Genomic DNA, 24,894 nt, shown 5'->3' on the forward strand with positions numbered 1-24,894 from the left:
AGTGTCCTTTATGTTCCAGAATTTCATGATTACTTGTCACAACATTCATGAAGTAAATGTGTATTTTAATATTTACAGTGCAGCTAGAGTAATCCTGTAAAATAGTAATTCATGTGAAGAAGATGCAGCATATAGAAAACTAAATAATACTGTAAGAATTTTAAGATTATTTTGGAATACTTGATTGAAAGGATACAGTCACGCATTAATGTATTTTTTTAAAAAAACTTGTTCCAATTAATGTAGACTAAACATTTTTGTTTGGATAATCTGGACTTTTTTGCCATTTATGCTTTTTGTGTTTATCTTTATCATTTCACTCAGCTTGGACAACAAATATAGATTTTATTCAGTTTCACTTTTGCTTTATTATCAGGTTCTTATTCACTAGCACATGGTGCAAGTGTTTGGATTGCAAAAAATTCAGTGGAATGTTTAAACTTAATCAAATTGCTTTAAATACATAAATTGAAATGTTTCTGTAAAACATTTTTAATGCAAAATGTAAATTTTTGGCCTAAATTATTTTGACCGCTTCCCTTCAATTGATGCTGAATTGAAACATTTCTATGTTTCTTGTCTTTTTCGTGGATGTTTAAATTTTTTCTTCCTGTTCTGAATGTCTAGTTAGTAAGAGACCTTCAAAACGCTTAGTTTTAAAATTAAGATGGTGAAATTCAGTTGTGGCTAGAGAATCTGATCACTAATGGGGAGTGTGGGGGCTGGCAGCTAAAGTGGAATGAATTTGTTGCATTTCTACTTTTACTCAGATCTTTCAGTTTAAAATCAAAGTTAACAATGTTTAAAACTTAACTAGGAATAGGATGTCGTGGGGAATTGTAATGGGATAGGAAACATTTAATCTCTTTAGACGGTGTGTTTGTACATTGTGTAGTGCAATGGGGAGCCATTTTTATTTGGAGGTCTCTAGGTGCTACATCATACAAATAATATATTCTCTAGTTCAATCACCAAACAGGTTGGCAGCACACAGAAGTTGTCACCATCTGATAGTTGTTCAGTGTCATGAGTTTTGTGGTGTCAGTCCATTTCTTTTGGACAGATTTCTGTATCTCTGAACTACTACTACAGTTGGCAGAAATTGACACATTCAACAGTATTAGCAGAAAGGTTCAGGATCAAATGGGCTTTGAATTGCACCACTTTCTCCATCTCAAAGATGGTATATACAGAACAGATTGATGCACATTGGTGAATAGAAGGAAGCTTCCATTGTTGTTGCCCATGTTTGGTTTTTACACACACACACATGCGCGCGCTATAAGTCTCTCACTTTCAGTTGTTTTTACAAACTGAAAAACAAAACAGAGCTTTTACGTTTTTGTTTTTTGAATTACTTTTTACTTCATTTTGGACTTGTATGTTTAACATATATCCTTAAAGTTTTCATCTCAAAAACTAGGCTGAGCATAGAATAGAAGAGGAAGCAAAACTCCTCTATAATATCTTCCCAAGCAGGGACAAGTGCGTTACATTATTTGTGCGTGTTACTGCAGCAATAATTAAACCTGTTTTTAAAAGGGAGAGCAGCTTAAAAACTGTACCTCTCTGAAATGTTTTTACTGAATATTGTTAAAAGTATAACACACACAAGTACTAAAACAGAGAGAGCTCCAAACAATTGTTTACTTTGCATTTAACGACATTTGTTTATTCAGTTTCTCCATTTCCCCTGTATAAAGCAGCTAGTTTAACCAGTTTTCCCTCTTGGTTGTATGACTCATCGCACAGGAAAAGGGAGAAATGAAAAAACACTTCGAGTTGGGAACTTAAGTCATTTTTTTAAACTGACTAGATTTTAAGTTCATGGTGTTGCTTATTACAATTATCTAAACATTGTTAGATGTTGTGTGTCAATGCTATGTTGTAGATGGTATGAAAAACAAGAAATGGAACTGAAGTGGAGTCCCAAATTAGGGAAATGTGTGCCAAGAGCTTTCTAATTTATGGCTAGCAAATTTGGTTTCATGTAAATGAAATACAACTTGAATTAAGGTTGGAAAAAAAATTCATTTTAACATACTGTGCAAACTCAAATTGCCCCCCACCCTTACAATAAATGCAAAACCAAGGTTTCAGTATTTAATCAGTTAAGTCAAAAAATGCCAGATGTTGAGGTTTCTCCATCAGTGTTAACTTGGGAATCTCTTTCATGTACAAGGATCACATTTTGAGGTATTGTAATAAAGGCTCTCACAATCATATGCTAAGCTGGATATGTCTGGTCAAATACAGTAGATCCTCAGAGTTACGGATACCTCAGGAATGGAGGCTGTTTCGAACTCTGAAATGATAGTAACTTTGAACAAAACATGATGGTTCTTTCACAAGTTTATAACTGAACATTGGCTTAATACAGCTTTGCAACTTTACTATGCAGAAGGAAAATGCTGCTTTTAACCAACTTAAACAAGCACAGAAACAGTTTCCTTACCTTGTGAAAACTATTTTTAAATTTTCCCTTTATTTTTTTAGTAATTTTCATTTAACACTGTACTGTATTTGCTTTTTTTGGTCTCTGCTGCCTCCTGATTGCATGCTTCCGATTCCAAATGACGTGTGGTTGACCGGTTAGTTCGTAACTCTGGTGTTCGTAACTCTGAGGTTCTACTGTAACAGTAATAAACTAGTTAACATTGTCCATCTTCACGGTCAGTACCATATTGAGATTATTGGACAGTTCATCTTTTAGGAACAGATGCTGTCATTCTGCTACCACGTGCAAATCTAAAATACATGTACTTTGCACAGGGGACCTAAAAGTGGTTGATTGGAATGTAGAGCAGGAGTCCTTTCCCTCAGTACGAATAAGCTTTATAGACATGAAAACTGTAGCAGGATCAGTAATAGCAATTGGAGCCCATGTGTTTCTCCTACTGAGGGTTGTGCCTGTTGACTTTTTTATTAGCAGATCTTCTGGCTAATTACTGGCACCAGAACCTCTCGGCATAGTTTCTATACATAGTGTCTCTTCCTCTTACCTCACCACCCTCAGGGGAACCAAGGTATAGCAGCATGCTTTGGATCTACTTTATCTATGAAGTGTGGAAGGGGGACAACTTTTGGCATTAGTACTATTGTTTCATTTTGTCTGCTGACTGTATTTTATTGATTCTGTTCAAAGTGATATCTTTGCAGTGTAACAGCTAGAATTTTTTTTATAAATAAAAGCCGAAGTTTTTCAGGAACTGAAGTGCTGGTTATGGTGTTCTGCCATGTAGTTGCCCATTTCCACCACATATTTCCTATTTGTTTTCCTTGCTCAGTGTAAACTGTGAGGTTGGATTTCTTTTAATAATACATATCATAATATGTATATGGGGTACACCATGTGTCTGAGTTAATGAGAAACCATAACTTTTTGGATTTCCTAACTTGTTTGATTTTTGCAACAATAATCCTATATTAATGGTAAGGTGTTCCCTCCCAGTTAATAACATATCTTTATGTATGATTGCAGCATTTATATGCGAGGAATTCTTCCTTCCACTTTATGTAAATGCTGTTGTTGAAATGGAGTAGGTTTCTGGATTTTGATCAAGTGAATATACTTTCTTGGCATTGGCAGAATAGGAGGAATAATAAAGGGAGAATAGTTCCAAGTTTATTTTTTTCTGAAGGTAGTTTGTATGTCTTGCAATTGATATAAGAAACAAAGTTTTGTTTTTCTTCTTTACGTAGAGCCAGATAAATCCTGGAATCTGCACACAGAAGGAATCCTATATTCATCCCTGTGCTTGCAGAAAACATAAGACCCTACACAGCATTATTTCCTACCCTCCCCCCCAGCCCCCCTTCAATTATATTGTTTCCAGCGTCCCTGGCTTTTACATCAGTGCCTAAGATCTACAGACTTTGGGGCTTGAACTCCCTGCCTTTTTTACAGGCCGGCAAATCCTAACCATATATTACAAATCTGTGGGAAGCTTCACAAGGGAAACATTGCAAACTTTCCTCTATTCTGGCCCCCTTGAATTTTTCCTTAATGGATCAGGGCTCACCAAATGCCTAGTTAATAAATTAAATTACCTACTGTGTGTTGTTTTTATATAAGGAAAACCTTGATTGGAAGAACTGTTATCATCATTGTAATGAAATTGCAACATCAGTGCTAGTTTTAAAAAATAATATATCTCTCAATTCTTAATTTTTTTTCTAATGACTTTCATTTCCTTTGGTTTGATTGTTATATATTTACTTTTTTTAATCTCTGTTAATGCACTTGGTATCTGATGTTGCAGCGTGTGTTTGGGCAGATTGCTGTGCCCATGCAGAGCCCTATGAAAGTAAGTGGGGTTATGTGCAGCAGTCTGTGTGTAACAAATTGCAGGATCAGGGCTTTAGTTGGATTTTCCTCCCCTTCACTTCAAACTTAAAATAGGTACACATCTTAAGGTTGCACAGGAAGGCAATTTGAAAATGCAGACATTAAGGTTTAGCAAACAACCTCATCTCTGACTTCTTGTGTGTAAATAGTCTATATATGTGGTCTCATAATAGTCCTCAAATAGATTTTTTCGAAAACAGTACAGAAAGCTAGTTTTCTGTCTAGTTTACTTGTGAAGTTGGAAAAATATTTAGGCTTTTAAATTTTTCCTCATGAAATTACACAGTTTTCACTTAAAACAATTGCATCCATTACTGTGTGGAAATAATATTTAAACTATTATTGATACTTTGAGGTTAGGGGATATGAGACACTTAATCTATCCATACATAGTAAAGAAATAGAACGGGTGGCCAAACTGCGGCTTGTGAGCTTCGTGCTCTTTTACAGTTAGTGTGGCTTGCAGAGCCCCTCTCATCCCCCCCATTCTCTGCCTACCATACTTCGGGGGATGAGGGGGCGGGGGAGCTCAGGGCTTCTGCCTTATGTCAAGATGTTGAGGATAGGGGTTTCTGCCAGAGACAACTGATGCCTGCTGAGAGTGGGGAGGGAGGGCACAATTAAAAGGTTCAGCCCCTGCCAACCCCAACGTCTTGAGTCATGCCTCCCTTACTCTGTGTCCTCTCCCTGCAGCTCCCAGGTGTTAACTCCCTGTGGAGAGGCAGCAGCAAACAGCTGGGAGTTGCAGGGAGGGGCTGCTTCTTTAGCTCCATGGGGAGAGGCAGCCTCAAAAGCAGCAGCTCTCCCTGCAGGTTCCAGCTGTTTGCTTCTGTGTCTCCCCATGGCCACAGCTCCATGCTTGCTGAGCCCGGCAGCATCATGTGACCAAGCAGGGCCAGCAAACCCTTTCAAAAACCGGGCGGGGGCACGGGACCCCATGTGCTCCCCCCCCCCATGTCTCCTCTGGCAGCGGGGTGTGCGTGTGTGTCAGGGCTTCAGCCCCACGGGGCATAGCTTCCAGGGCTCAGACCTGAAGTCCCCAGGCCCAGTAGCTGCAGTCCTTTTCTCGAACTTCTGAACATTGTATGCAGCTCAAAGGGTCGGTAAGTTCAGCCATCCCTGAAATAGAATATTTATATACATAATGCAGCACTATAAGGGCTTTTCTCTGAGAGATCATTATGGCAGTAGATCAGAAATTAAGTTCTATGTCCCTGTAGGCAAGGAGGGAGATTAAGACCCTGCAAACACTTTTTAAAATTTAAGCATATGTATAAATTTTCAGAATTGGTGCCTAAATAGTTAAATGAATGAGTGTGGTGACCAGAACTTAAAACAAGCATATGACACAAGATATGATTTATATTAATTGAGCTTGAGTATACAAATATTACTCATGTATAGCTATGACTGGAAAATTTATTTAAGTACTATATGATAGTATAATTTAAAAATAGCGTTGTAATCCATAATCACAAGGTGGCAGAGTTCTATACTGTACACACTGAAGATTCTGACACTATAATTTTATTTCCTACTGATCTAAACTAACACATATAATGTATGTGCCCATACAAAAAACTAAAGAGACACTATTAAAGTTTCAGAGGAACAGCCGTGTTAGTCTGTATTCGCAAAAAGAAAAGGAGGACTTGTGGCACCTTAGAGACTAACCAATTTATTTGAGCATGAGCTTTCGTGAGCTACAGCTCACTTCATCACGAAAGCTCATGCTCAAATAAATTGGTTAGTCTCTAAGGTGCCACAAGTCCTCCTTTTCTTTTTACTATTAAAGTTGGTATCGATAGGCCTACAAAATAAAGGAACATCAATTTGAAAATCAAATTTGTCTGAAATATTTTTTTTGCTGTTTTAGTTACATGTAACACCTAAGGCCCTGATCTTGCCATCGTAGTTCTGCTTGCAGGATTGGTGTCTAAAATTAGTATAATTGAAAAGTTAGAGAATATATTTTTTTCAGTTTCATTACTTTGTGCATTTGACTTCACTTTGTTTAGTTAGGTTCATCATTTTGTTGATAGTCCTGTCTCACACACTATACTTTTTTGTGTGTTGCTCTTGACCCTACCCTTTCTTCCTTGCTGAAAAGCTCCTGGTAACATTAGACATTCGAAAGGAAAATTTTCTTCTGATTTTTCTTTCTTAAAAAAAAAAAATAAAAATAAAGGTTGTTCTATTGAAACTGGGTGCAAAAATAAATAAATAAATTGACATTGCTCTTTTGCCTTGCTATGAGTGCCATCTAGATTAGATCAGATGATACGTTTTTAAAAGCTAGGTTGTTCTTGTTGCTACAAAATCCCTCCCATAGCTAGACTTGCAATAAACAAACCAATGCAGGCACACAGATGCTTTGATAACACGAGAACACATACTAATTTATTTACTGGGGGTCTCCTCGAAAGTAAACTGTCACATTTAGTTTGAATCAGAGCCCACTGAAGTCAGTAGTCTTTCCATTGGCTATAGTTGCTTGTTAGAGTGGAACATGCAGACTCCTCTAAAGCTCATGCAGACTCCTCTAAAGCTCCTGTGAATCGGATCTCTGAATGTGTGTGTTTGCATCAAGGTGATGGTTGACTAAGAGTGCAGTCATTCACGCTTAGTTAATTCTTCACCTAGCTAGATCTCTGTTAATTCAGGAAAAGGTAATTTAAAAATTGATTTCCATCCTGTGTGTCCTGCTGAGCTGTGGAATGTGATACAGATATAACACAACTGAGCCAGTAGTAGACAAATTGTTTCATAAAATAAATATCCAGAAGGTGAACGAATCTTTATATGGATACTATTTTTTTAAAAAAGGACTGTTAAAATATTTCTTGAATTATGTACAAATGGAAAATAATTATTAAAGTATGGAGTGCTTTTAAAATATTTTTAGATTATCTAATTACACTTTACTGCTGTTTTTTTCCTTTTTTCTTTCCAACTAAACCCCCCAATTCTGCAAACATGCATGTGCTTAATTTTATACACCTGAGTAGTACCTTGACTTGGGTAAATTTTTATGAGATTGAGGCCTTGTTCCCATTAATAGAAAGTGTGCTGGAATGAAACATGGTTGCAAGATGGCAGTAGTGATATGTTGTCCATGATCTGTTGCTATATACTGCAAATACAAAATGCTAAGCAAATGACTTCCAGTGATGTACTTATTACATTTATTAACTATATCAAATGATGCTGAACACTGACCATTTATTGATCTTCATTTTGACTGATTTATAGAACCCTTTCTGTTTTGAGTGTGTGTGTTTTGTTAATGAGTACAGTTTTCAAAGCAAATAATTTATGAATAAACTGACTTCTGGCTGATGTATTTTTAAACTCTTATTCCTCAATAATTGTCAGCCATTCAGCAATCTGCTTTTGCTTGAACACATTCCATTTGTTATAACTAGTGTTAGGAAAAAATACAGCCTGGACATTTTTATCTTTGAAATTAATCATTAAGCATGGGCTTTCCTTCCTCTAAATGAATGTGTATGCCAAGAGATTTGAAAAGATGTGCTAATCCTAAAGGAGATAATAGAAGGTTTTCATTACTCTCAATCTTCTCTTTGTATAATCCAATTCCTTTCTAATATTAGATACTTCAAGTGACTATCTCTTCATCTTGGTATATGGAGACAGGCAGGCATTCCTCTCTAAGGGGAATAAGACATAACTCTTTTTTATGGTTCTATTGAATTAAAGGAGGTCCCTTCCAGGGACATTAATATTTCTATATACCATCAACTATTTTGTGATGATTCTTATATATTACAGAACTTTTCAATTAAAATACAAGAAAGCAGTTCTGACCATTTGGGATGGGATGATTTAGTTGGTGTTGGTCCTGCTTTGAGCAAGAGGTTGGACTAGATGACCTCCTGAGGTCTCTTCCAACCTTAATCTTCTGTGATTCTTCTATGATTTACTCAATGTGTTGGTGTGAATTAATATTTTAAAACATATTTCTTTCTCTTTCAGCTTTACATCTTCCAATCCAGCCTTACAACATGGGTAAAGTCCTCTCACTTCAAACTATGAAGCAGTCTACAGTCAGAATTTTTGGTGTTAATAGTCCAGGATATCAGAACATCTTCAATCACAAGTCTGTGACAGCTGTGCAAGAAGAAATCCTTGATCCTTCAAGCCAGGCCTCAACCCTCCTTGACTCCTTTATTAATCTTTGTGCATTACCTAGCTTCACCATTATCCAACCATAACTCCTATTACCTAAACTAATTTTGTTGTTGCAGATGAACACCCATAATGTGGATAAAGATTAGAAAAGGTCCCATGGAAAATCAAATTATTGCAATTCTAGTGGTCAAATAAGAACCTTTATTCCCTTTCTCTCAACCCTTGTGACCATGTGGGAAATAGCTAGATCATCTACCTGCCAGAGTTGAAATTTCTAGTGAATTTTTTTCTGGATTTGCAAATAAATAAATACATTGAAAAATTAATTTAAAATGAGTAGCAAATTTTAAGGCTTTTCTACTCTAGGAAGATAAGGACCTGCAGTTTACCAGTGGTGCAGATTCACTGGTAGAAAGAGTGGAAATTATAGTGTGGGTAGAACACAAATATATTTATTACAATTCCATCTCCTCTGCGTAGGATTAGACAAAACAGTTGTAAATGTAGATTCCTGAGTTAAAGCCTCCATAATTGCTACTAAGAGTGGAGAGTTATGAGGTACCAGATTTCCTATTCTGGATACAACCTTATAGCCTTAATTTGTTTATAGGATGCTTTTTTGTTCAATCTTAAATGCAATAAAAGTTGGGTCTTCTCATAAAGTTCCCAAAAAAGATAACTAAGGATAACTGTGTCACCAGACAGTCATTTCTTTTGATAGTTCACTTCACTCCAGACTAGAGTGAGGTCATCTTTGCTATAACACAAGTACACAACATTCATCCTGATTTGAGAATGCTACAGGTCCTGTCTCTGAAGAGAGAGAGTCTTATTTTGTCTGCACTGATCTGTAACCAATAGAAAATGTACCATTGACAGCATATATTTTTCCAATAAGCCACACATATCTGGGGCTTTGAGCAACAGTCAGTTTCTTCTTTGAAAACTACCTAGGCCCTCAGATGTACTTCATAGTTTAAAATTATCCAGATTAGGTATAAAAACAACGAGGAGTCTGGTGGCACTTTAAAGACTAACAGATTTATTTGGGCATAAGCTTTCGTGGATAAAAAACCCACTTCATAAGTGGGATTTTTACCCATGAAGGCTTATGCCCAAATAAATCTGTTAGTCTTTAAGGTGCCACTAGACTACTCGTTTTTGTGGGTACAGACTAACACAGCTACGCCTCTGATACCAGATTAGCTATAGTTAGAGAAATTAAAGATTCACTTAAAACGTCAAACTTGCCTTATTTTCAGTATTACTAAAGAATGGTCTAGGTTTTTCTAGTGTAGATTTCAGACAGGCCAAATCAAAGTTACAACCCTCGTTTTACAGAATAAGCTCTTTCAGGTTAACAAAGCTTCCAGTATTCAAGGTTCTGAAAAATACATTCTTAATCACCTAGCTCTTAGACTATTTAGAACACATCTGTCCAGCATTCTACTTTTGAAAATAGGTAACCTGTTAGAACCTCAGAGGACCAGGTCCTGAGTGTCTTAATTCCAGAGTTGAGGTTGCTCAGTACCACTTTATGTTTGGGACCTCGGTATTCCTCCTGGGAAAGGAACAGTGCTGACCACATGTCAGTCCAAATACTATTCAGATATCAGTCTGTGGAGATCCTTTCTCCACTCTTGATCATCTTAATCTGTTCTCTTCATCTAGAAAGTAATTAAAATGTTTGGTTATTAGTGTATCAAAAAACTTAATGGCCATTAGTTGCAGAAAAATTCTCAAAGATAATGGCTATAGTTTCCTTGTTCCTTTAAAAAATCTGAAAAGTTGTCTGGTCTTGGATTTAACATACCTGCATTTCCATATCAAATTAAAAGATGAGAGTTAAATAGTATCTAAATTTAATTCCACTTCAATGGCCAATCACTGCTGCTAGAAATTACATTCCTTGTTCCGTTCAGATTTTAACCAAAATGAATTAATAGCACCTTGGTACACCAACAATGGATATAAACATCTTTATTTAAACATGAGGAAAAATTGAAAAAAATGGCTGTTTGCTTTAAAAACTTTTTTCAACTACAGTGGAAACAGTACATTGTTTTCTTATATGTTGGGGGGAGGGGAAGAGTTTTTATATCCATTTTTGGAGTCCCAATATTTTCTTACATTGAGATAGACGTCTGTTGTCTAAATGGAACATATTCCTGTGGATCATTGAATTGTAAAACAGAAATTCATACTATATATACTCCCATCAGGTGTGTGCCCCATGACTGACAGTAAAGAACAATAATTTTCAGGATTTTAACTTCCCTTCAGTCTCTCTCTGACTCTGAGTATGTTCATGAATATTTTGGTGGTGGTTGTGATGGGGCTGTGAAAAGTGATTAACTCCAAACCTAACCAACTTTCTTCTGAATTTTCCATTGTGCCAGAATGTAGATCTGAAAATACTCCTATCATACTCCTAGAAAGCTTTCAGGAACTTGTAGCTTTTATGATTGGAACTGAACACATCTATGAGTGCTACTTGCTAGCATGTTTTAGGCAAAATATTTGGTCATGAAATAAGTATACATAAACAATGGTGAAAAGATTGCTTTTCTGATTCACAAACCAGATAACTGGATTGTTTCCAACAGGAAAACAGTCATTATGTCAAGTAAAGATGGAATCTCAGAGAAATTAGCTAGTTGGAAGTGATTTTTTTCCCCGAAAACTTCTGGACCGAATTCTCTTAAACCACTGTATAACTCCATTGACTTTATTGCTGATTTATACTGGTATAAGAGTGATCAGAACCAAGACAGCCTATTGACTAGCTTCCTACTTTTGGGTCTCAAGTTTCTAGTATTAGACTAATAGGCTTTCAGGTTTTTTGGTCTTTTGAGGTTCCTGTAGTTTCTTACACAGACCAACTGCCAGTGTCTCAGAGCCATCTGGAATGTTTACCTTCAGTTTCTAGGGAATGAGAACCAAAGAATATCCAAACCTCTAAGCATAATTTATGATAGAACTATATTTTTGCAAAGTAGGTGAGTCATCAAGTAGCTTCAGCATCACAACTCAGAGAGTAGGCAGGTAGGTGAATAGGAATCTGGTTCCTTGGGATCTTTTGACAAAAGGGAGTTAGTAGAACTCACTCTTGGGTCTTTCTGGTAAGATCAGATTAGGGTTTGCAAATCATTTAACTTTAATTTAACTCAAAAATTTAACTTGCTTCTAAAGCACTTGCCATAAAACTATTCAAGCTGATGGTCAGCTTTGCACTGTATTACTTTAAAGTTAGTGTTGTCTTCTATTTAATTATTAAGAATTGCCTGATCAAGGCGCTCAGCATTAAAGAACCTATCTACACTTATAAGGATATTCTTGTGACCAGTATGGGTTTCTTTGATTCAAAATTTAACTCCATTTTTGTTTTCCAGACTCTTAAAAACAAAATGGAAAAAAGCTCAGAAGGGAAAGATGGCATCAGACATGAGAGCTCTGAAATTTTATGTCAGTTGAATAATGGTCTTTAAAGTTAGCCTGTCTCAATTTTAAGGCAAGGGGTTATTTGATATGGATATATATATATATATATATTTATTAAAAAGGACCGTTAACAGGAATAGTATTTCAAGATGGATACATTCATGTATCAAGTCTCTGCAGTTTAGGGAGAGATTGTTTTCTACATTCTTCAAAAGTAATTTGACTAGAGTATTGCACCTGATGGGCAGAGAATGGAGGACTTCACAATATACCAAAATACTTGCAAAATCATAACCTTGTTAGATACCCAGGGTCTTTGCAGACATTAGAAAATGGATGTTGTTAACTTTAGTTAGTTAAAGTTATCTCTGCACACAAAATACAAAAGTAGATCTATGAGAAGACCAAATGAGATGACGTGTCAATTTTTAGTTTACATTTCAGGGGTTGAAAAGTTTTCTCAAATGTCCACTGACTTGGGTGAATAAACGTACAAAGTTTTGCAATGTAGTGGAAAAACAGCATGTCCATGAAAATAATGGCCAAACCAGCCGTGCCCCACAAAACTTACAGAGGAATAAAGCAAAATGTAACAATTCACTGAAATCAGTCATACTCGCTATTGGTTTATTCTGTCAGATTTTTAATAGCTTGAGGTTTAAGTAGTGGATTTAGTTGAGTTTTGTTCATTGTCAAAATTTTTGAACATTTTCTTTATGCTTTGGCAGCTTATGCTAGTTCCATATTTGGGATGTTGCCTATTGCCAAGTTGGATTCCTTGATGCCAGTGCAGAGAGTAAACTTCTTCTTGTCGGAGCATATTATCTTTTTAAGTCTTATGTTCATCAGTCTTGAGAGCCACCTTTTATTTTTCTATGACTTTTTTTCTCTAAACTGTATTCCTAAGGAGGACTTCTTTGTCTGTGTGGGGTTACGGGTGGGAATTCATGTTGAGGTTGTGATCTCCTGGACTATTATGCCACGCTTTCTCAGTTTCACATGGGCATATATAACCATGTCGTAAGGCTGGAATAATGGATGTAAAGCTTAAAAAGAAAATAATTTATCAGGTGAGAACAAATTGCTCTATTTTGATAAATTATTTAACAAGTCGGCTATAGTTGATGTGAAGTTCTACCTCCCTCTGTGCATTGATTGATGCTATTTTGTTTTATTTTCAGGTTTATGGTAGGCTGTGGTAGGTGTGATGATTGGTTTCATGGTGACTGTGTTGGGTTGAGTCTTTCTCAAGCACAACGAATGGGAGAAGAAGATAAAGAATACGTGTGTGTGAAATGTTGTGCTGAAGAAGACAAAAAAACAGAATCTTGTGATCAAAATATACTGGACACCCAACTTGAAGCATATAGAGAAGATAGAACAATGGAATGCGAAAAACCTGGAATGTCAAAGCAAACTCCCACTGGTAATCCCAGTGTAACAAATGAGAAAGCTAAACAGACAGATGATACAATGAAGCACAAAGTCAAAATTTTTAGACGGGTAAGTCTTATTTAAGATGGTTAAAGTTCCTTAAAAAATATTCTTGACTATTTGAAATATTACAGTATCTATTTCTTTCAATTAAAATAATTCCCCCCAGGTTTATAACTCTTCATAAAACTTCAGTCTAGGCTAAAACTTGTAATGTTTTGCCATAGGTGTACTGTTCCAATTAGTTCCTTTAAATTGGTGTGGCTATTTTGAAAAGAGTACTATTGCAAATCTGCTGTTACCTTGGGTTTTTTTTGGTATGTGTGCACACATGTAAAAATATGATTTTGCAAACCCTCCCCCGTCTTAATGGTTATTACAGGATAATGGTTATCTTGCATGGCAGCTTCTGGAGATGAGGAAGAGCCAGCTTGCTTCCCTAAAGCAAGCTGGCTCATTAACAGAGATGAAGAGGCAGTATAGTTCTGCAGGAGGGAAAATTCCTGGAGCTGTACTCCCTCCCACAGAGGTTCAGAGCTCTCCCAGGGAATACATGTCCAAGGTTTGGTGGTGGAGGGTGGTATTTCTAAAAAAATTTTCAGTTCATAATAATAAAGATCTTATTTAAATTTCCCTTCCGTTCAATTGCCAACTCCATCTGTCTAAGTACATTCAAAGCCTGTGCACCAAGGCTTTAAACACTTGATCAGAATACTTCATGATCTTTCCTTATACTTTACATGCATCTGGTGTTCATGGAAATGTCTCGTAAACCAACTTCCCAGTTAACTTTTTTCTGGAGCTAATTAGGTTTAGTCACCTCTCTCAATGCAGTCATTCTTATATAGATATCTAGAGCTCATGGATTTCACTGCCCTTTGATATAATACTCAATTAAAACGGATGTATTTTTTTTACCCAAAGATACTATTACCGTCTCCTTGCAAGTCCTGTTTGTTAAACTAGGTCAGATTCCTTATTAGGAATTTGTCTAACGCCAGGTGACATTGTTTAACTGATCACCTCAGAGCTAGTCCCATACTGCTTAGGAGGATCAGTGATGGGTTTGTATGTCATGTTGTATTACTTTGGAGAATTGGGTTAGTGGTTCAGCAAGTATGTAGCCCAGTTTGCTATGTTATACAATGCACAAATCTTTTAAATGTCAGTGTGACTGTGAGACCAAATGAAAGCAACACTTTAGTTTTGATTGCTTGAGCAATTTAGGGTTTTTTCAGTATTGTGGTTTAAATCATTAATAGCAGAAGGGGGGAAAAAAGATTTAAATGACTAATTGTCTGTTCTGCCCCTGCCCGCCACCCCGTTCTTAATTATTTATTTTCTGGATCTCATTTTGACCAATCAAAGCCTAATTTTTAAAGCAATGAAATGGCTTAGTTTAATTACAGTTATTCGTATTCTTTATTTTTAGGATATGATTAAAATTATGAATGCGATAGTTAACATTTAGTTAAAAAACCCCAACTCTAACTTATATTCATTGTAATCTGTATTTAGAATTCATCTGAAGATCACCAAAACCAGCATGTAAGATTAACTAAATGGAAATAAAACTGCCTCAGCTTTTAATGCATGTCTCATGAATCCTTCTGTGATGCCCATTCTGAAAATATACATTATATATTCCACAAATTACACTGATTTGGTTAGACAAGGTGAGTGAGGTGATATCTTTTATATTTCCTCACCCACCTTGTCTCTCATATTCTGGGACCAAAATGGCTACAACACTACAAATAGCAACTGATTTGGTTTGGTCAGTTTTAAAGATTAGTAACCTTAGTTCTTTAAACAGAAGATTACAAATTCAAATTCAAATTTTTAACTAGTCTGAATTAAAATGTTTTTAAAATGCTTTTTCCAAGTATATTTGATTTTTTTATTCACCTTTTCTTTTCATAATGTAGCTATTGAGAAAGTTTTGTATGTTCTTTATATACCCATCTTCATTTTGTCTACAGTTCACTTGGTGGATTTAAAAAACAACAAACTTTATTCAACAAAATAATACTAATTAATAATAAACCTCTTTGAGGCCTTCTCCAGGATCTTCAATGGGAATTAGGAATTTTAACATCCCCCTGTACTCATACTAACTGAATTGAAGTCAGTGGGAGTCTTTAAATTGAGATTTAGAGATTACTTTTTTTTTTCCTTTTGAGTAATATTTATTTCCTTTCTAACTAGATCTTGTTTGCTGTGCACATTTGCCAGGTTTATTGCATATGAGTTACTTTGGTGACAGGTGTAATCTATCTGCACATATGATATACTTCAAAAATTTTAAACAGTTAACTGATAAAATACAGCTGCTTTCAACAAGGAACTTACTGCATGTTCTCTGGAATGCAGCTTTGGTAATACAGCACAAGACCAAAGAACCCAATTTTTGAAGTAACGGTTAAATGCTGCTTCGTGGTAAATTGTGACATCTTTTTCAATAGCTTTTTAAGGAGCATGTCTTTATATCATCTCAGTTTGAGACTTTTATTATACAACATTTTTATTTTTAAAAACTACTTTGGGAAAGATTTGTAGCAGTTTAGTTCATTTTCACATTTGTTACCAGACTAATATGTTAAAGTATTTGTTTCAGGAATCAGGTGATGTGAGGAATTTGTCAGAATGCAGAGATTCTGATATTAAAAAAGGCCAAGTTCCTATTCGGAAAATGGGACAAACAGTTACACTTCCTCGTCGATGCTCTGAAGAGAAAAGTGAAAAAATAAATAAAGATTCTCTTAGTGTTTCTTGCTCAAGTGAAAAGACTGCAAAATCAGGTAATAAGACTCAAAAGCAACTATAGTTCATGTGTGAATACAGCAAGACATGAAAGTTCTACGTATAGCAGCGCTTCTTAAATTTGGGGGCATGGAATACTTGCTTGTGGTCTGCAGAAAGCAGGCTGCTCACATGGTGCTGAATCTTTCGTTTTTTGCTTCTTTTAATGTTCTTTACCAGTTGAAAATGAAAAACTTTCCTAATGTTACTCTTCCATTTAAGCAGCTTCTATAATTGCTGCGCGAGTATTATATGATTGTGAATGGAAGAAGAGGTGGTCTGTGCTATCAAGAATGGGAGAGAAATGCTCACAATCTACAAAGTTTGTTCTACACTGAAAAATATTAAGAATCTCTGCTCTAGAAAAATATGAAATACTATGTGTATGACTTTACATGTTATGGTTGTTGTAGGATATAATATTTACTTTGAATTTCTTTATTTTTCTGCATTGAAAATATCACCTGGCTCCCTTGCTCCAAATTTCATTGGAAAAAGTGGGGAGGAGGAGGAGTGTTCTTATCCAAACTTCCCATATTTAAATTACAACTTATGTGCTGAATAGCACCAGTAAAGTTTAAAAATTCTTCCTTCCTAATCCCTGAGAAATCCTTATAATTCTTGGTTTGCTAAAAACGTCAGCTTGCAGGATTCTTCGACATCCTTGGTACCATGAATTGCAGGGATAAGAATGAGACTTCTGGTAGGTTCCAGAATTCCAGCATTCAAGTCGGGGGAGCTGAGGACACAACCACGGAGTACTCTTAATGGTTAGATCTGGGGTTGTCTCCATAATTACCTAAAAAGGACATACTAAATATCTTATGAATATGACTCATTAATATATGTAAAATGTTTTGAAATCCTAGAAAGTGCTGCTAAAAAAAAGTACTGTAACTGTTACAAAAACACATGCAACTAGTTCTTCAGTTTTGAATTGTTGATCACTTATCTGAAAAATGAAACTGAAAGCAAATAGTTTTTATTCTTTTTCTCATAAATTCTTACATGGAAAAGACTGCCAATTTAATTTATTGCTGCTTTTTGAAATTTCGTATGCTTAGAAACATAAATAACCTACGAGTTGTATAATTAAAAGGATCACAACTGAAAATTTTTCCACCATGCTGGAGGTGCAATTTAATTGAAAAATGATGTAATTTGTGAAGGTAGGTTTAAAGACGCTTAGTATAAGAAAGTGTTTATAATCTTCCGTGCTTCTGTCATACAGGTTTAACAGCGGGAAGAAATTTAGGGCTAATGGGTTTAGAAATGTCAATTTCCATGGGAAAGTTTAGTTTAGATTAAAATTAAATTTATGCACAGATAAGTGCTTTCCACTATGTTAATTTTCAGTTTACTTCACTGAACAATTAAATGTGCATTTTTAGACAGATTCATAGAGCTGAACATCTGAATAAAGTCAAACTAATAAAAGCTGGCCTATTTTCTTTTCGGTTGGCTACATGTGGAAGAAAAAATCCATAAAACAACGGACTACAGAATCCTGGGAATATTTTTGTTTAATCAAAAGTGACAGTAACTGAGAGCTGTTGTTCTAGAAGTCTTTAGAAAATTTTCTTGTGATTCTGATAATGTACATGGTTTCTTAAAATAATTACATTTTAAGGACATTTTTCTTCAGTACACTTTATATATGAAAGGAATGAACATGTGTGTATTCTATATAAAAATAATACAATTTGTTTTTCTAGGTAGTAAAGTTGATACTTTAAAATAGTTTCTCGTTATTGCACACTATTCTCCTTTGAACATAAGGCAAAGGCATGTCTGATGTAGATTCATTGCTGTAAATTAATATACTCAATAACATCAGTTCTTTTTTGATCATCTTTCAAAAATACTGATAGGCATTTCAACTGTACAATACAGAAATTGCATTATTAGAACAGACCTGCAGTAGTTGATTTAACAAATACCCAAAACACAACAGGGAACTAACTGTATTTTCTGCTCTTGTTTAGTAATGTCATTAAGTCTTTGAAGGGGTGAGATGGTTTAAAACTCTTTACAAAGACATTCTTTCTCCAAACATTTGTTGGGTGGTGGTGTTAAATAGAAGCCAACGGCTGCCCCCAGAGTTTTAAGACAGTCTGAATAAACGTAAAGATCTTTCCATTAATTTGCTGGTTATCCCTAATGTTCTCGGATAGATAAGATCTGAATTTCCTGTGTTTTAAAAATAAGTAGAAACACCCCTTATCCCTCAATATTTATTTTTTGTAAAGAAACCTTTTAAGCTTTATCCATACAATTTAAAATATGGATCACAAATATATTGTCTACTCTTTTTAGGTCACCTTTATGTAGGTTTTTTTTGTTTACTGTTCAGGCCCTTGTTTGTTGTTTTTTTTAATGTAAAAAAACAAAAACAAACAAACAGATGTAAGCGACTGTAAAATTGTCTTTAAGATTTTAATTTTTAGCATATTTTGATTTAGGTGTTCACGAGAAACAAGAATTCAAGAAAAAGAAAACTGAGAAAGTGGGAGCAACTGGTAATATACCTCCACCAGCTGTGCCAGCTTCCAAACCTTCTGCTGATCAGATAAGACAAAGTGTCAGGCAGTCTCTTAAAGAAATTTTGATGAAAAGGTATAGGTACGTTACCAAATGAATTGTCTGTTTTCGTATATAGTTATTTATTTTAAAAAATTCTATACTCTTTTTTCAGACTTACAGATTCCAGTTTGAAGATTCCTGAGGAAAGAGCAGCAAAAGTTGCCACAAGGATTGAAAAAGAACTGTTTTCTTTTTTTCGGGACACAGATTCTAAATATAAGAACAAATACAGAAGTTTGATGTTCAATCTAAAGGATCCCAAAAATAATGTATGTGTTCTTCATCTATAGTTCTTTCACAGAAAGAAATCCTTTAGCTGATTAAGTGTTTCGTATCCTGGTCTCCACCTTCTTTTCCTATCTCTTATTCTATAGAAGTCATCTCCTTCCATTTTTCTCCATATTCTTTCCTTCTTTTCCTATTCAGTTAAGACCTTTGAGTCTCCAGTGTCCACATTTCTTCATGACTCCTTGCCCATCCTGCCATATTCCTTCCATTGTCCAACCCTTGTAGCCTGTTTCTCTCCTTTCACTGTCTGTCTTTCAGCCACTGCTTTCCACATAACCCCATTTCACACATGTCCACTTTCAGTTCTGTCCAGCAGCCTATCCTTCCATTTCACCTTTATTCCATTCATTTCAGAATTATCAATCCCCTAATCAGTCTCCACACCTCTACTATAATAACATTTTCGTGTGAAGACATTCCATTAGGCTGCATCATCTCCTTTCCCTCCCACCCACTACTGGTCATCATTCTTTTTGTCCTCAAGGTCAGGATTTTTAACAAGAAAATTGTGCTCGTTCATGGAACTCTATCCGTTGCTCTGTTCTTGACCATTTTCTGTTTCACCATTCTCGTATGTCCTCCATAACTACGTATCCTTGTCTTGGTACATAGATTACTATATAAGTTCAATGCAGGTTAGTTGAAAGATGCAAACTTGAGCTCACTGTTCGCTGGGTAATACACAAAGTTCTACAGATCCTCCTTCTGGAGTACAAAGAACTAGTTTTTCTTGTCTGTTTTACACGTCTACCCAAGTGGATCACACCCATTTAATTGAAATGATTTAAATTGGAATAAAAACTGTGTACAGACTAGCCTCTATAGTTCTTCCTCCAACCCTTTTTCTGCTGAGTACTGTATGGAATTTGCTACATTCTTTTTAAAGATCTGAAAAAATATATTTTATGAAATTACTGATGCATTAGGTCTAAGCTAATTTTCCTTTTGAACATCATCTTATGTGTTTCCGTAATTGTAAATGTGAAATGTTTAAAGAAAAAAAGTTTAACCAATTTCTGGCTTTGTTGTGGGGAAAACAATTAATGGCCTACAGAATTGTTTCCCTCTACAAAACCCATTAATGTTTTTCACAGTAATACCTCTTAAGGTCTGAAATAGCTGTAAAGTAATATGTATTCCCAGGAATAATGGGTTATAGATAAGAATGTATGGTGCTGGCATTAAGTATAGAATATATTCCCAAAGGTTATTCTGCGACTCTAGTTGTTTTAATTTGCTGCTTATTGATTTGTTGTTAGAAATCAACTTTTTTTTTTAACAGCACTAGTTAATGTTTATCCTTCTTCCAGATATTATTTAAGAGAGTACTGAAAGGAGAGGTTACCCCTGATCATCTCATAAGAATGAGCCCAGAAGAGCTGGCTTCTAAAGAGCTAGCTGCTTGGAGACAAAGAGAAAACAGACACGTAAGATTTGTCAACTACAGTTGTAGAATGAGATGTGTAGAATGAGATCTTTCAACTTTATTTGGTTTTCAAGTTACCTGTACACTTTCAGAAATTCAAAATACTTATTGAAAAAAATCCGATTGGATAGGACTTGACTTGGCTGAGGAGAGGAAGGAAGGGCGGAGACTGTACTCCCATCCACTAAGCCCAGAGAAGTGAATGTAGTAACTATTACATTCAAAGGTGTATTTGAAAAGAAGAGTGAAGAGCTGGAGTATGGGATCATTTGAGTCATTTTGTGGTGAGAAGGGTTTAAAGTAGGTGAACCAACTATTTGATACTGATTGGCAGTCCAAGAAGCCCACAGTCTCTCCAAGTGAGAGTTGCAGACAGTTGCTGCTTTGAAAGGGAAGATGAGTTGGTAAGCAGGGTTCACTGAACTGTAGTGTCAGTGAAGTAAGGGGGTAGCTTCTGCATCCAAACCAGGAGTCGTATATTTTCCCCTTCCTGGTACAGATGCTTCTACTCCTCTCCTTCTGTTCTGTCTTAAGATTGATTTCTTCCTCTGCACCACTGTTCCCTCTAAGCATGTGCATGCGTGCACAGATCCTAAACCCCGCACACATGGCAAAACACTGCTCGCACAAAGATTTGCACAGAAGAAATTTTTTGCGCACACGGCCTGTCAAAAATTAGAGGGAACATTGCTCCTCACCCTCATACAGTAGCAAGATTCTGGAGTCACCCTCACAGTTATACAGATTTCCTCAAGAGGGGAGACACTTTTCATATCTGACAATCCTAACCTAGCAGCTTGGGTGTCTCTTATTGATGTCTGACACACAACTGATATCAGAGCAGTACCCTGCACCGACAAAAATGTAAGTAGAGGCTAAAAATCTGACTTCTCAGTTTTGAGAGAATGATCTAAAGTGAAATAATTTCTTCAAATTATAGGGAGTTTGATAGTTTAGTGTGAAAAGCATTGGTAATCTGAAAATAGACATCCACATTTAAGCCTCTTGCAGCTATATTACTCTGGCCATAGGTTGAAAATGAGATTACAGATGGTCATATTTTATCGGGAAGAAACCTAAATTTCCTCTAAGCTGCCTATTAAACGCCACGTAGGTGCTCAGGGCTGCGGTGGGGAGCGATGCCCCTTGGGCCGCCCGCCCAGCCTCATGGCTCAGCTTCACTTGTGCTGCAACCCAGTGGCCGCAGCGCTGCTCCTCTCCAGGCCCTCCCCACCCCGCTCCTTTCCGCCCCCTCCCCTGCTCCTCTCAGCCAGCTGCTTGGAAGGGGGGGAAGGTGAGGAATGGAGCCCACAGTTGCTGTCTCTCCTCTGGGCCGCTGGTGAGGGCTCACCCAGGGAGCACAAAGCAGCAGACTGTCACTGGCGGCCTGGGTTGCGGATGGACCTGTCACGGCCTGGGAAGAGGTGCCCCTCCCCTGGCCCCAGCCCAGCCACCCATGGACCTGCTGTGGATGGGGAAGAGGTGCCCCTCCCCCAGTCCAATCCCCCCAGACCTCCATATTGGTGCACATAACAGAATTAATTCCCCACATGTGTGGGAAAAATTAGAGGGAACACTGCAATACACATTATTTTTTTTAATTTCCTAATTGAGTTTGAGGCTCTGTTTGTGTGGATACTACCTTGAAAATCTAATTGGATAAACAAAATTGTCTGCCATTGTTGGAATTACTCTTTATGCAAGGTTTTACCACTACCCAAATGTAACCATAAATTCCTTTATTAAATCCAAGACCAAATGATATTTATACAGTTGCTTTAAAAGTTACTAATTGTCTGAATAATAAACAATTTACTGCATCCAAACAGTAACAAAATGTAAACGTTTGATCAAGTTACTAACCAAGACTAAACCCAGGAGTGCTTAGACCTATGTTGGACAGCTCCAACTTAATCAGGCAGGTATTAGCAATGAACCTTCTAAGAGTTCATCCTTTTTTATCCTTTAACAAACAAATGATGTCATATTCTGTTGCTGACTTAGGTAAAAATCAGATTTTGGCCAATTTGCAGTCAGGATTAGTTCAACATGCACAATCTTATTAACTATCTTTAATAATTGGGGCCTCTACTTCCTTCTATCTTATCAGTTATCTTTCTGGTCCAGTTTTTCCAAATAAGCCATTTTTTTCCCAAGGCCTTCCTATGAGTTCTAACAAACTTGAACTATAAAACAACTGGGTCTAAATAAACTGTTACCACTCAAAGAGATCTTGGAGTCATTGTGGATAGTTCTCTGAAAATATGATCTAAGTGAAATAATTTTCACTCAATGTGCAGTGGCTGTCAAAAAACAAAACCAAACCTAACAATGTTGGGAATTATTAAGAAAGGGATACATAAAGAAGACAGAAAATATCATATTGTGTCTATATAAATCCCTGGTGTGCTCACATCTTGAATACAGTATGCAGATGTGTTTGCTCCATCTAAAAAAGATATATTGGAATTAGAAAGGTTCAGAAAAGGGCAACAAAAATGATTTAGGGTTATGCAACAGCTTCCATATGAGGAGAGATTAATAAGACTGGGATTTTTCAGCTTGGAAAAGAGATGACTAAGGGGGTGGATATGATAGAGGCATACAAAATCATGACTGGTGTGGAGAAAGTAAATAAGGAAGTGTTGTTATTTACTCCTTCTCATAACACAAGAAATAGGGGTCCCAAAATGAAATTAATAGGCAGCAGGTTTAAAACAAAAAAAAGTATTTCTTCATACGACGCACTGTCAACCTGTGGAACTCTTTGCCAGAGGATATTGTGAAGGCCAAGACTATAACAGCGTTTTAAAAAAAAAAAAAAAAAAAAAAAAAACTAGCGAAGTTCATGGAGGATAGGTCCATCAATGGCTATTAGCCAGGATCGCCAGGGACGGTGTCCCTAGCCTCTGTTTGCCAGAAGCTGGGAATGGGCAGCAGGAGACAGATCACTTGATGATTACCTGTTCTGTTCATTCTCTCTGAAGCATCTGCCATTGCCTACAGTTGGAAGACAGGATACTGGGCTAGATGGACCCAATATGGCCATTCTTGAGTTCTTATGACATACAGAACTATGTATTTTTTTCTTTTTAATTTAATGTAAGCCTTTATATCGTACAGCTAAGACTACAATTTAGTCATAGAGGTTGTGGGGCTCCTGGGCGGTAAGGAAATTCCCGGGTGGCAGCGGTGGCACCCCCAAGCTCCCTGCTGCAGCAGGTCCCCGGAGTTGCAGGTGATGGGGGTACCCTGCAATTTGCAGCCCCCACAGGCAGCAGGGGACCCCTGGAGCTGCAGGTGGCAGGTTTACCTTGCAGCCCTCAGCTGCTGCAGGGGGCTCCTAGCCCCTGCACAGCTGCCCCCCTTCAGACGGTGTAGGGATCCACAGATCCCTAGTTTGTCCAGAATATTTTTAGTAAAAGTCAGGGACAGGTCATGGGCAAAAAAGAAAAATTCACGGAAGTCGTGACCTTTCCCTGACTTTTACTAAAAATATCCTGGACAAAATCTTAGCCTTACCTACAGCTCCTGACAAATCTGAAGCAGTTGGAGTAACTTAAACTGCTGAGTTCAGTATCACTACATTATTTTACACCAGCTGAAGATGTGGGTCCCCATAGTATTTGTTGTAAAGTTGTAAAACAGTTTTGCATGTATGTGAATCCAGATAAACTTGGCCCTCATGAGTTAAATCATTAGCTGGATAATTTGTACTGTTGCTTGCATTCTAGGCACTTGTGATATGGAATGCATCTTCTTGTAATTGTGGTAACTCCTCCTGATTCTCTGGCTGGTTGGTCATGAAACTCTGATGCCTATAGTCAGTCTTTCACGACAGGGTTCACAGCTGGCAGTGGATTTATCATGAATAGTCTGTGGAGAATGCTGAGAATTTAATCTTAATACAGAGAGCAAATGTTGTGTTGAATAGGCAGTTTTGTGAGCACAGGATTTTTGTAACTGATATATGCCACCTGAGTGAACCCGTAGTAAGGTTGGCAGGTACATAAGTTAAACAGTGTAAATTGACTTATACCCTTAGGTTAGTAGTGGTCTCAGATATAATCAAACTTTGATCACCTGACATCTCAATTTTTAAAATCTCTCTTCTTCACAGTAAACTGAATGATACTCAGGTTCCTGTGTTTGATTGTGACTGCAAAACCCATCCCCTGCTGTAGAATTGTGCACCAGAATCTAAGATTTCATTTTAAAAAAAGTTTCTGGTCTACATGATTGTGAAGAAAATGTGCCAGCTCAGAATTGGTGTAAGCCAATTAAGTGCTGTTTGGCTGAGTTTGCAGCCACAATGAAACCTTGGAGAAGTGTGAGCAGCCCTTGTTCTGCACAATGGGATGCTTACTCTGAAACTCAATGATGATTTAAATTTCAAGATTAAATATTTCAGTTTTTATTG

The 24,894-nt window shown here is 36.7% G+C and overlaps 1 protein-coding gene across 5 annotated transcripts in view; it reads left to right on the forward strand.

Moving 5' to 3' along the window:
• Positions 1-24,894, forward strand: part of PHF3 (PHD finger protein 3) — an 80,457-nt gene that overhangs the window by 32,211 nt on the left and 23,352 nt on the right. For 4 of the 5 annotated variants that reach the window (XM_073336349.1, XM_073336353.1, XM_073336352.1 and 1 more), the window contains 5 exons: positions 13,123-13,444; positions 15,993-16,176; positions 18,640-18,799; positions 18,873-19,029; positions 20,359-20,475. In XM_073336349.1, coding sequence (XP_073192450.1) covers positions 13,123-13,444; positions 15,993-16,176; positions 18,640-18,799; positions 18,873-19,029; positions 20,359-20,475 — 940 coding nt within the window. The remainder of the gene's footprint in view (positions 1-13,122; positions 13,445-15,992; positions 16,177-18,639; positions 18,800-18,872; positions 19,030-20,358; positions 20,476-24,894) is intronic. The other variant, XM_073336350.1, reaches the window with a different exon arrangement.

Source organism: Lepidochelys kempii, chromosome 3 (assembly GCF_965140265.1).
Source record: "Lepidochelys kempii isolate rLepKem1 chromosome 3, rLepKem1.hap2, whole genome shotgun sequence".
NCBI classification, from domain to species: Eukaryota; Metazoa; Chordata; order Testudines; family Cheloniidae; genus Lepidochelys; species Lepidochelys kempii.